General features: G+C 37.7%; 1 protein-coding gene across 2 annotated transcripts in view; it reads left to right on the top strand.

Annotated features, from left to right (window-relative positions):
- Nucleotides 1-435: 435 nt before the first annotated feature.
- LOC126413523 (heterogeneous nuclear ribonucleoprotein H-like) overlaps nt 436-12,932 on the top strand; it is a 31,483-nt gene continuing 18,986 nt past the window's right edge. The window contains exons 1-2 of one of the 2 annotated variants that reach the window (XM_050083271.1): nt 436-559; nt 1,196-1,304. In XM_050083271.1, the coding sequence (XP_049939228.1) occupies nt 512-559; nt 1,196-1,304 (157 nt within the window). In that variant the 5' untranslated portion in view covers nt 436-511. The remainder of the gene's footprint in view (nt 560-1,195; nt 1,305-12,932) is intronic. The other variant, XM_050083272.1, reaches the window with a different exon arrangement.

Here is a 12,932-nt window from a genome sequence, read left to right as displayed (position 1 = left end):
GGAAATCTAGAAATACTGCACTATCTGACTGCCGTTACGTAGAGCTTGCATTTTGTCGTGTGAGAAAAGTGCGAGTTTCGGAATCCGTGCTACTTGACATGGAGGTCGTTCTGTATTACGGACAGTATCTTATAACCTCACTTTCACCCATCGGCACTGGTTTAAACGAATTGATGCGAGATGAACATCCGTTGATGTCTCGTGTGAACCGGTGTGTTCTTGTATACACCTGACGAAACCATATCATGTGCATAGTCAGTAGTTGATTAATTGATTTTGAAAAATATAAAAATATTTTATTTTTAATGAAAATTAATAATTATTGAAATTGCTTTCATATTTTAATGAATTGTTTTAGAGCTTAATTTATTGGAAGGTTGCATCAAGAAATATCTTTGTGTATGAATTGGAATGTAGTATCTTTGTTTACGTTGACGCCATTCTTGTGGAAATCTTCGATCTTCCCGGTCCTGTAGAGTCGCCATCTTAATCGAACGTAGGTATTTTACTCATGGAGGAAACTCGTAGTACTGATGGGGATATGAAATCTGAAGTAAAGGTATGGAATTATTGTAATTATTTGTGAATGATGAATGTTGGAAGAATTCGTTTATTACGTAACAAAATTGATCGACTAAGAAAAACATATCTTGTAATGCGTAAGTGGTCGGCTACGGGTGCGGGTGAAACAGCCATAACGGTTTTCGTATTCCTATTAAGGAACCCAAAATATTCTTCATAAGTAAAGTATTAAGATTTCGTGTAGCTTAAAATCCAAGAATCTGATCAGTCTGGAGGATTTCCAGCAAAGTTTTGTGAAATATTGAAATGCATGAAGCAGCAAAATGCCGCATGTTAAAGGCATTGGATCTTGTGCACAATTTATTTCCCTTTTTGTTGAGATATTAAATATTTTGCCCGACTAAAGGTTTTCGAAAAGTGTTAAATCAGTGTTCTGCTTTCTAAGCTTTGTCAACGTGTCAGGATTTACACAAATGTTTTTCTCTTATGAATATTTGTATTGGCCAATGAGAAATTATATTGTACATTGGTTTATGCCTTCGATATGTTCGTACTGCTTCAGATGTTCGTGGGGATACGTTAGCGTAGGATGTGAGATTATTTGTGTTAGTTGTAGCAAGAGTATTTTAGTGTTGGATGAATGATTTTCTCAGTGTGTAAAATTTATTTTCAGCCGGAAAGAAAGATGTCGGGCTCTGGTGATCATGACGACGAGGCTTATGTTGTTAAACTGCGTGGCTTGCCATGGTCGACTACGGTCGACGAAATTTTACAATTTTTCAGTGAGTATCGTGAAAGATAGTTTACCTACATTAAGCGTATGTTACTTTCTGAGATCAAGTGGACGAGAGTGTAGGGCTTTTTGTGCTTGTAGTCGTAGCTTAGTTGCATGTGACGTGAGTGAACATTAGAGTTATTGTTAAAGGCCGGAACTGCTTCTGAGTTCAAGAGATTGGCGAATACCAGTACATAACAATGTTGTCATACATTTACGTTGCTGTAGATTGTTTTACTTCAAGCACTTACTTTTATTTTTGAATACATCAGGCCATACATCCATTTAATGTTAGAAATGTCTTTACAAGGTTTAAATAGTCAGCAGGAAGATATGTTGTTTCACCTTGGAAAGTTGATAATGCAAACTGTTGTTGGAATTACATTAAGCTGAAAATTCAGAATTTGTTTTCCAGTTTTGATATCAAATGTGAACAGTAAATGTTGACCTATGTATTTCTCTTGGCATTTGTACAGTTGTTGTTTATGGGGTTGAAGTCAGTAAGGTAGATGATTGTTTTAGAAAGGTCAGTGGGGAGCTTAATGGGTTAAATTTTACTTATGGCAGTGCTGGCATAGTGTGCTGATATTGGCAATGACCGTTGATTGCTGGGAATTGACATCCATATTAACACAAATATTTTGTTGCGAAATATTCACTTGATAAGGATAATTTAAACATTTCCCTTGTTGCCGTGTTAAAATTTGCTTATTTTGCCAAAAATCGGCGTAATTTACAGTCTCGCCTCACTAACATGCTGTGCAGTTGCAGCTGTGAAAGAATTCTGAAACAGTGATGTATTAGCTTTCCTTCTGTTCCTCACTAAATTAAGGTCAGCATCTTATGATAAAGCGCATCCTTGGTGTAAAATAAATGTGTAATGTTTTCACTTATGTTCCAAAACCCATAGCATTTTTTGTTTCACTAGCTAATGATAGCATGAAAAATTACATCTTTCATCAAAAAAGTCTGTAGTTAGTGGAATAACACGGTAGATGGCGGTTTTGCATAATAACTAGGTGGCAAAATACCCTGTGGGTGCTATTATTTGCCAAAATCTCATTTTGATATCTCACAGTTTATGAAATGGGAGGAATGTTGTGGATATTTCACACCTGACATATAAAGCTACAAGTAAAGCAAAGATGATTTTTTTTTTTAATGGTGTCTTGAAAGGAGGGTATAAGATGAACATCAACAAAAAGCAAAACAAGGATAATGGAATGTTGTCGAATTTTCATGTGTTGCTGAGGGAATTAAATTAGGAAATGAGACACTTAAAGTAGTAAATAAGTTTTGCTATTTGGGGAGCAAAATAACTGATGTTGGTCGAAGTAGAGAGGATATAAAATGTAGACTGGCAATGGCAAGGAAAGCATTTCTGAAGAGAAATTTGTTAACACTGAGTATTGATTTGTCAGGAAGTTGTTTCTGAAAGTATTTGTGTGCAGTGTAGCCATGTATGGAAGTGAAACATGGACGATAAATAGTTTAGACAAAAAGAGAATAGAAGCTTTCGAAATGTGCTACAGAACAATGCTGAAGATTAGATGGGTAGATTACGTAACTAATGAGGAGGTATTGAATAGAATTGGGGAGAAGAGGAGCTTGTGGCACAACTAGACTAGAAGAAGGGATCGGTTGGTGGGATGTGTTCCGAGACATCAAGGGATCACCAATTTAGTATTGGAGGGCAGCGCGGAGGGTAAAAATCGTAGAGGGAGACCAAGAGATGAATACACTAAGCAGATTCAGAAGGATGTAGGCTGGAGTAGGTACTGGGTGATGAAGCTTGCACAGGATAGTGGCTTGGAGAGCTGCATCAAACCAGTCTCAGGACTGAAGACGACGACGACAACAACAACAACGTGTCTGTAAAATTGTTGGAGAAAGATTCTAGACCATGTGCATCAATTCTGTCATTGCTAACCACCCAAAAGTTGGCAAATGCTTGTCTGCCTCCCCTGAACAAATAAATGAAGTCACCCACCCCGTCGTCCAAAACTAGTCATTGGACATCAGCCACTGTATCCTCTGCGTACCATACTTGTCATGGGTCTGCTGTCCAATACAAGAATTTTGTAACTTTATTCCTGCATGAAAATGACTTTGCTATAGCTACGGAGTGGAATTTCTGTGGAATTGACATGGAATTTTTTCTTGTGATGGAATTGGAGGAACAGCCAAGATTGGCAGCCCACGCTAGTTTTCAGAGGCCTTCAGATAATGAAAAATTGATGCCTCGTGATTTAAGTTCTGTGATATTTCATGCTGCTTCTGCATTGCCCAGAAAGAAATTGAACAAATTTATTTAGATCAGGAAAGAAACTTTGCCAAAGGCCGCACAGTTGCTGGGACAGGCGAGTGTCCAGTTGAAGTCAGAGTAAGCAGAGCTTCCAGGACATAGTTCACATGTTGTGGCTTGTGATCTTGAAGTACAAGAGTTTCCAGTGATGCTGCAATATTGGTAGTTAATGCATTGAAAGCAGATGAAATTCTAATTGTTTGAACTGCCACATTACAGTCTGGGCAGTGGTGTGTGTGTGTGTGTGTGTGTGTGATAGATAAAAAAAAATTACTTGTGTAGCTTTCAGCTGTAGAAATGGAACTGAAGCTGTCCATCCAAGACTTTATGGAAACTAGGTTAAAATGTCATTGGATTCAGAAATGGTTAGAGCTGGAACTCTAGCACCAGTCCACTGGAAGTGTAATGACCTTCATCATTCATTAACAAAGAGCCTTACCTTAATGTTTCACAAAAAATGTGAAGATTGCACTCAGCCCATCAACCATCACTTCACAATTTGTCTATCTAAAACAACAGTGTTAACGATCTATTATCCTACTACATTGCCATATAGGAAGGCATAAAATCCCTGTAGCCATATGGGAGAGAGATTTTAATTTCCTTTATTTTAACAATACTAAGTGTAATGTCAAAGGTTGCAGTACTGCTGAAGGCTGGTGCATAACGTAGTGATTTATTTATTGAATGGTAACAACAGCAAACATTGACTTGTGCTGTTGTCTTCAACAGCCATGAGAGACTGATCTAGTATAGCTGCCGGTAGGTGTAGACTTTTCGCCGTCCTGCCTTAACAGTCTTGTCGCCTGGGTACACCATCTTGGATGTTGTCTACATGTCACCTCCCTGTTATTGGCTGTTAGACTAGGTCTACCATTGGAAACTGTCCATACTTGACCTTCCTCGGGAAGGTGGGGGTGATTTAGTTCTGGTTGACACACTCTTGGAAGTTAGTAGAAGGCTAGGATATCAATACTGTCATTGTGAGTGTATCCTCATAAAAATATTAGTAAATTAAGGTCTCTCCACATATTCAAGTAGTAATATCAAAGAACACACTATCAACAAGCACCATAAGTTATTGCTCTTCCAAACTCCGGATCAGATGGGAGTTAGTGGTGCAAGTGAAACAGACAAGTAGATGTCCCCAGGGGTGTGATCAACTTCTTGAAAACCACCTGTTCAGTGATGTTGGGTAGGAGTCACGGTATCACACCCTGAAGTTATTAACATGAGTGCCTAATTTGTGAATAATCAAAGAGGGATTTCGTGTGATTTGCTGGGCCCTTAGGTATGAGTTATGCAGAGTAGTGGTGTAATGTAATGGTAAAGATAGTCCTAACATACAAAAAGTCATGGATTCAAATCTCTTCAGGTGCTTTGAAAAATATTTTTGAAACTTTGTTAAAATCACAATTTTTGTCATTCAGTTAATTGATTTTTTTACTTTTAATCCTTTGTCACATCATTTAAATCAATCTATTAACTTTATCATTTGCATTTAAATTTTTTCTTCCTACCACTTTTATCATTTGGAATCCTAGTCCATGTGATTTTGTTCTCATGTATCAGCTTCAGTTAAATTTCTGCAGTGTTATCATTTTATATTGTCATTCCTGTTGCTGGAATTTTATTTACAGTTCCTTCTCTTGTTTCAGTCTTCATCTGCTTTGTAGGGCTCTGCACCTCAGTTGGTAAAACGGAACCCTTATATAATCCCTTTGTTGTCCTTGTCCCACTGTCACTGTTAAAAAACACTCTCAAGAAAGGTTAGGCAAACTAAAGTATACAGTCCCTTGGTGCTGTAAAAAATTGAAGCTTCAAAGCCAATGGAATCAAAGTGAAATTCGGCAATAAGCAAGATTCCATAGTACAACCAAAGGAAAAATCCCAAAATTGTTATGTTTTATTCATATGATACGAAAAATATTTTTTGGCACATTTTATCCGACTGTCCATTCACCTCTGAAAACTTCTTTCTTAGGAAGTTGACGTAACAAATCGAAATTTGTCAGCTAAGGTCTAGTGTCCTGTGGTGGTGTAATAAATGTAAGCTTTTAAGTCAGTGCAGTCAAAAAGATATGGCCATCTACATTTCTCATTTTCATATCTTGCCAGTATCGATAACAGGTAGGAAATGTTGAAATTCTCAATTCTTGTGATGGATGATCTATCTGTTGACGTAGTTAACTTTGTGTGGAACCCCTGGTGCGTGAGTAGTACTCAGAGTTGTTTGTATGACTATCACACAGAAAATGTCCCTCTTGTAGTAATTGCATGTTTCAACCATTGCACCTCCACTATCTTCTGTTTTTAATAAACAGATCAACATTTTAAAACTTTTAAATGTAATAGGTAAATGAAAATAATTAAAATGTCATGCACAGTTTCCAAATGAAAAAAGACAGAGAAATGAGAGCAAATAAAAAACATAATACAATGATTAAAGTGGTGCAGCAAATAATTATAAGTTAATAAATCATATTTAAAAAGATTAATTGAACAAAAATATGTTGGATAAATGTTTACAAATAAGAAATTTCGGAGTACCTGATGAAATTGGAACACAATCTTCCGCACGCAGGAATCCATCTGAACCATTACACTACACTGCCAGTGTGTAACGTATTTAAGGCTGTTTCATCAAGTGAAATCCTTTTTTGTCAATTACTTGCAAACGATGGTTCACTTCGAATGATTCCAGGTTATGAGACCTGGGACCCTAACATACACCACTGAAACTGTGATAATGGCCTCTTAATACAACCAAGGAAACCCAGGAAGGGCTGGACCAGTGACAATTTTACTCACTTCGTTTACTGGCAGAATACATGTTTATTTTACAATTTCAATCACATGGCAGCCAATTCAGCATTATTTTTAAATTAATTAAAAGGCGAAGCAGTGAGAGATCCATTTAAAATTCAATGCAAATTTAAATAATTCACAGAAAATTTGAAGTTCAACCCAGATTAAGGCATAAGTTGGGGTTCCAATACACATCAGAAACAGCTTAAGCCAAAGACAACAAGCTAAAGGATACAAATTCAGAATTATTCCAAGTATAACTTCAACAGGAACATTACCGTATTTACTCGAATCTAAGCCGCACCTGAAAAATGAGACTCGAAATAAAGGGAAAAAAATTTTCCCGAATCTAAGCCGCAGCTGAAATTTGAGACTCGAAATTCAAGGGGAGAGAAAAGTCTTAGGCCGCACCTCCAAATCGAAACAAAGTTGGTCCATTGTAATATGAGACACAATTTAGGCTGAATGAATGACGATACAGCTACAGTAGGTTGGTTCGTGATGTAAGCTTAGCAGTTAAGCTTTACCAGGTAGCCATTGCTGTGTGTCAGGTGCTCCGTCCGTATTTATATGGGTACCCTTCCTTTTCACGTGCTTCGTCTGGTTTGAATTGATTGCTTATTTTTCTTTGATCTGATAAGTGCCGCTCTCTTTGTTATAGGTGTTTACGTCACTCTAAGCTGAAGATGCATTACTGTACTGTCATGCATCGTTTGTCACATTCTGATAATGAGTGTTTAAAGCCTGTCGCCACTCGCTGCATGGCTTGCTTTTGTGCGTGATACTGTTGCTTACAAAAAGGGGGGGGGGGAGAGAGAGGAATCGTCTCATTAGCGAAACAATGGCAAGAGACTGCTATTTGTTGTTACTTACACTGCTGCTTTCTTTGATAATGATCAACAAGAACCAAATAATAGACTGTTTATGATAGATGATATTCTGAACGAGAGTTTAGCAAAAAATTTTCTCCGTTTGAAAATCTTTGCAGACACCTCTTTAGTACATTACATTCTGCACAGAAATTAGTCATCTTAGGTTTAAAAATATAGTCAATTGCCGTGCTTCATTTCTGACTGTATCACTATTACGCATAAGAATAATACAAATATAAACATGACATGATATGTATGTTCTTCCGCATTTGCTGTTCTCACTCTAGTTTCGTAGTTTATTAGGCAGACAGAATTTAAATGAGATAGCAGCAAACATGAAAGAATACGTGGCAAAATGTGTATATTCGTATTATTCTTATGGTGAAGAGAATAATGCATGTGATTAACAATTCATAAAAGTTCCTATTAGCAACCATCTCTTCTCACAGTTAGGAAAAAATTCAGAATGTAGAGTTGGCCATATTGACAAACGTCCATAACAGTTTTGCCAGTTGGATTTTCGTAGTACATTGAAATGCTGTGACATTTGAAGACGAACAATACGGAATTTGTATTTACTTAGATGGATAATGTATGGAAATGCAGTGGTCGAAACTCGGGGCGGAGGGAAAAAAGCTCGTCTTCCACCTTTTTTAAAAATTTATTTACTGACGCAGAGGTTTTGGCGCCAGTATTTATCTTTGTGCCTGCAAAGCATGCCTGTGTAGTGCTACATATATTCGACGGCAGAAGTTACTTGTGGCGGCACCTACCAACATTTTTCAGAACTTCTGCTTACTTTGCACTCAATTCTAAGCCACAGGTGGTTTTTTGGATTACAAAAACTGGAAAAAAAGTGTGGCTTAGATTTGAGTAAGTATGGTAAGTAGTGTGGCTGTAGTTGGAGGAAACAAGATGCACCAGTATGGGCTGCTGAACATGTGCACTCCAAATAGCGTAAAACAGCCAGTTAAGCAATCAGACGAGGCATGGGTATGTGGGGCCCGATCCTAAGTAATGCATACCAGCAATGGATACAAGAAATTATTAATGGCAGTTCCCTGCAGCACAAATAATTTTAATTAGAATTCAAACACAACCATGCAGCAAATAATTAACTCTTAGGATAGAATTTAGTAATTTGAGCTCTTACTAGAACCCATGAAAACTTACTGCCTTTTAGCAAGTCAACCAAAAGAATTATAAAACCAGCTACAAATATTTTAAAAAAATAATTTCAGCAATATGCTGCTAATTACAGAAAATTTTTTCTTTCCAGCAAACCATTAAAGCAACTGCAAGGATACTTGCATGACATTCAAAGCTCATCAGTACACACATTAGTCAATACCAGTTCGGAGACAGCAAATGCATCCTGGAACAGACCAAAATTTATCTGTGCCACTTAATTAGAACAGATGCACTATATAATTCATTAAACAGCATAAGCCTTTAGCATTAGCTTCAAAGAAACCAGAACAACAAAAGCAAATTATAAATAGGCCAATAAAACAGCAGAAGAGGCACCTATTCAGACATAAACAATTAATCTGTGGTGCCTCCAATTGAAAACGATGGCCAATCATTTACTTTAAAAATCTGGATTAAAGGGAGGCGGAACACCTACTAGTGCACCCTGCCAAGATTCAATCAAAATAAGCTGTTTTCTGAAACACAACTCTTTATGCTATCTTGATTTAATCTGTCATATAGGTCATGTCAACTTGAGGTCATGAATTTCTCGAGATACATACATTCGACCTCTGTATCACAACTATTAAGAAATAAGGTATTTTCCTTCAATCTTAATTTTTTTAAATGTATATTTTGTAAATAACTCGTAAAACAGTAGAGAACAAAAACATATAATAAAACAAAACTCCTGGAGACCTGGCAGACGTTTAACATTAAAGCTCCCTCCTGGTGTTTTGAAATTTAGTTGACACCCGCACGCTAATGGGCTTCCTTAAACTTACAAATTTAAGATGAAAATATGAACTTTAAGTTAACTTTTCCACTTCAACATTTTTCTGTAAATTGGAAAGTCACAGGACGCTATATTCTGTCATTTTAAGAGATACTACTGATGTAATTTTAAACAGATACTACTGCTGAAAGCAAGGGGAAACTATAGCTGTAATTTTTCCCAGGCGTATGCAGCTTTAGTGTATGGTTAAATGAGATGGTGTCCACTTTGGTCAAATAGTCAATTTGGATCTCCAGGTGAGGACTACTTCGGAGGATGTTATCAGGAGAAAGAAAACTGGCATTCTGGGGATCGGAGTGTGGAATGTCAAATGTCTTGATCGGGCAGCTAGGTTAGAAAATTAAAATGGGGAAATGGATAGGTTAAAGCTAGATATAGTGGGGATTAGTGAAGTTGGTGGCACGAGGAACAAGACTTCTGGTGAGGTGAATAAAGGGTTATAAATACAAAATCAAATAGGGGTAATGCAGAAGTAGGTTTAATAATGAATAAAAAAATAGGAGTGCGGGTCAGCTATTACGAACAGCGCAGTTAACCCATTATTGTAGCCAAGACAGACACAAAGCCCACACCTACCACAGTAAGTAAAAGTTTATATTCACCCCTAGCTGTGCAGGTGATGAAGAGATTGAAGAAATGTACGATAAGATAAAAGAAATTATTCAGATAGTGAAGGGAGGGAAAATTAGTAATAGGGGACTGGAATTCGATAGTAGGAAAAGGAAGAGAAGGAAAAGTATTAAGTGTAAATGGATTGGGCATAAGGAATGAGAGGAAGCTGCCTGGTAGAAATTTGCACAGAGCATAACTTAATCACAGCTAACACTTGGTTTAAGAATCATGAAATAAGATTGTATACATGGAGGAGGCTTGGAGGCACTGGAAGGTTTCAGATAATTATATAATGGTAAGAAAGATACTTAGGAACCAGGTTTTAAATTATGAGACCTTCCAGGTGCGGATGTGGACTCTTACCACAATCTATTGGTTATGAACTGTAGATTAAAACTGCAAAAAGGTAGGAATTTAAGGAGACGGGACCTCGATAAGTTGAAAGAACCAGAGGTTGTAGTGTGTTTCAGAGAGTATTAGGGAACGGTTGACAGGAACAGGGGAAAGAAATAGCGTAGAAGAAGAATGGGTAGCTGAGAGAGATGAAATAGTGAAGGTAGCAGAGGATCAAGTAGGTAAAAAGATGAGGGCTAATAGAAATCTTTGGGTAACAGAAGAGACATTGAATTTAATTGATGAAAGAAGAAAACATAAAGATGCAGTAAATGAAGCAGACAAAAAGGAATACAAATGTCTCAAAAATGAGATTGACATGAAGTGCAAAATGGCTAAGCAGGGATGGCTAGAGGACAAATGCAAGGATGTAGAGGCTTATGTCACTAGGTGCAAGATCGATACTGCGTACAGGAAAATTAGAGACCTTTGGAGAAAAGAGAACGACTTCTATGAATATCAAGAGCTCAGATGGAAACCCAGTTCTAACTAGGGAACCTCCCCATCGCACCCCCCTCAGATTTAGTTATAAGTTGGCACAGTGGATAGGCCTTGAAAAACTGAACACAGATAAATCGAGAAAACAGGAAGAAGTTGTGTGGAACTATGAAAAAATAAGCAAAATATACAAACTGAGTAGTCCATGCGCAACGTAGGCAACATCAAGGATAGGTCCTTGGTTAAAGTCTTCCCTCGAGTGAAAAGTTTAATTTTTTATTTTCAGACAATTATTATCTGTCCATCCGTCTGATGCGAGGTAACTGCGCCATAGTATGGGGACGCTACACTTAAACAAACATCGAAACACACGTCAGTAAACTACAGCGCACGGAAGCTAATGAGGGTCTCTGGCTGGCAGTTGACTGTTCGCTACTTTGGACAAGAGTGCATTAAATGCGTGAGATGTATTTCGTGGGCAATATGAATCCAGCAAATATAGCTCGCAACTTCAGTAACAAGGTCAATGAATATTTTCCGAACTGTAAGGAATTGGAAAGTTCCTTAAGGGAACATTTGTATGATTATTTTCTACATTTGTTGATAACAGTGCGTGTGGTGATGATACCTTGTTGATTGCTGCGGGGCTGTATGTATCAGATGATGAGATTGTTGACAATCCGTACGAAGAACACGAAGAGGAAATACTGGGTCTTCAATCTGATGGTATTTCTTTGGGTTACGTGAAGGAAATGCTCCAATACCGGGTACTGTCCAAACCAATTAAGACGCAAATATAGATTATGGAGTGAAGTAACAAATTTAAGAAATTTAAAGGGATGGAGGAAAAAGTGCAATTAAATATTGCAAAGAAGTTGTGGAACGAGGTGGAACCTGAAGACAGAAGTTCAGTGAACTAGAATACCATGTATACCGACAATTTATTAAAGCCAGAAATGAATTAAGTGCAGTGCATGATACAGACCTACAGATTTGGGGATTGCATTACGCTAAACAAATTGGCCTGAACTTTAAGGCTTCATTTCATTCGCTTGTCACGTTCAAAAGAAAATACAAAATTACGAGCAGGAAGATTACGAAATATGTAAGCAAGAACTAGGCGAATAAACTGGAAGAACTTCTAGAGTGTTCAAAGACGTTTGTTGCAGATACTAAAGTCAGATTCCAACATTATGAAGACGCATATATTATGAAGACAGATCAGTCCGGTTTTAACTATGAAATGAAATTGACCCGCACGTTTTTGTTAGTTGAAGGCGACACGGAATGTACTGTAGACCAGCTGCATGCCACTTCACATAGTTATACCATACAATATGCTCTGAACAAAGCAGGATTTCTTTTGCCTACTTTTTATTTATGTTTGCAGGAAAAAAATGGTGTATTTGGACCGCAAGTTCAGCAACAGGTGAATAGGGTACTTATGCAAATGCCGAATGTCATTCTGAATTGCAGTGCGTCGGGAAAAATGGGGTCAATTATCTAAGTTCAGCTACTCACACATAATCAACTTCGCTCTCCAAAATTCCAGGACAAGTTCAGATTTGCTTGGACATATGCAGGATTTGACAGTCAACACACAGAAAAATTTGAAAATGTTAAAAACATATGTTTTGGCAGAGCACAGGGAAAACTGTGCGACTGTGAAACTGTTGCAGTTTGTGACAAACTCTTATGTTTTCATCACGTTTTTGGGAGTGATTATCACATCCACAAGAAAACCTAAATCGGGCAAGGTAGAAGAATCTTTTTGCCCAAGTTAGGTGGGTTGACAACATATTCCTGTCATGTGACGCGCATGCCATCACCAGTGTCGTATAGAATATATCGGACGTGTTTTCCTGCGGAGGAATCGGTTGACCTATGACCTTGCGATCAAATGTTTTCGGTTCCCATTGGAGAGGCACGTCCTTTCGTCTACTAATCTTACGGTTTTGCGGTGCAGTCACAAAACATAGACACTAAACTTATTACAGTGAACAGAGACGTCAGTGAACGAACGGACAGATCATAACTTTGCGAAAATAAAGAAAGTAAACTTTTCACTCGAGGGAAGACTTGAACCAAGGACCTCTCGTTCCACAGCTGCTCACACTAACCTCGGGACCACAGTGCTCCTGAGCTCACACTCTCCCTGATGTTGCCTATCTTGCACATGGACTACCCAGTTTGTGTATTTTTCTTACTTCTTCTCATAGT

The sequence above is a fragment of the Schistocerca serialis genome, chromosome 1 (genome assembly GCF_023864345.2).
Source record: "Schistocerca serialis cubense isolate TAMUIC-IGC-003099 chromosome 1, iqSchSeri2.2, whole genome shotgun sequence".
NCBI lineage: Eukaryota > Metazoa > Arthropoda > Insecta > Orthoptera > Acrididae > Schistocerca > Schistocerca serialis.
The sequence above is the reverse complement of the archived record's forward strand: the minus strand, read 5'-3'. Positions and strand labels throughout refer to the sequence as shown.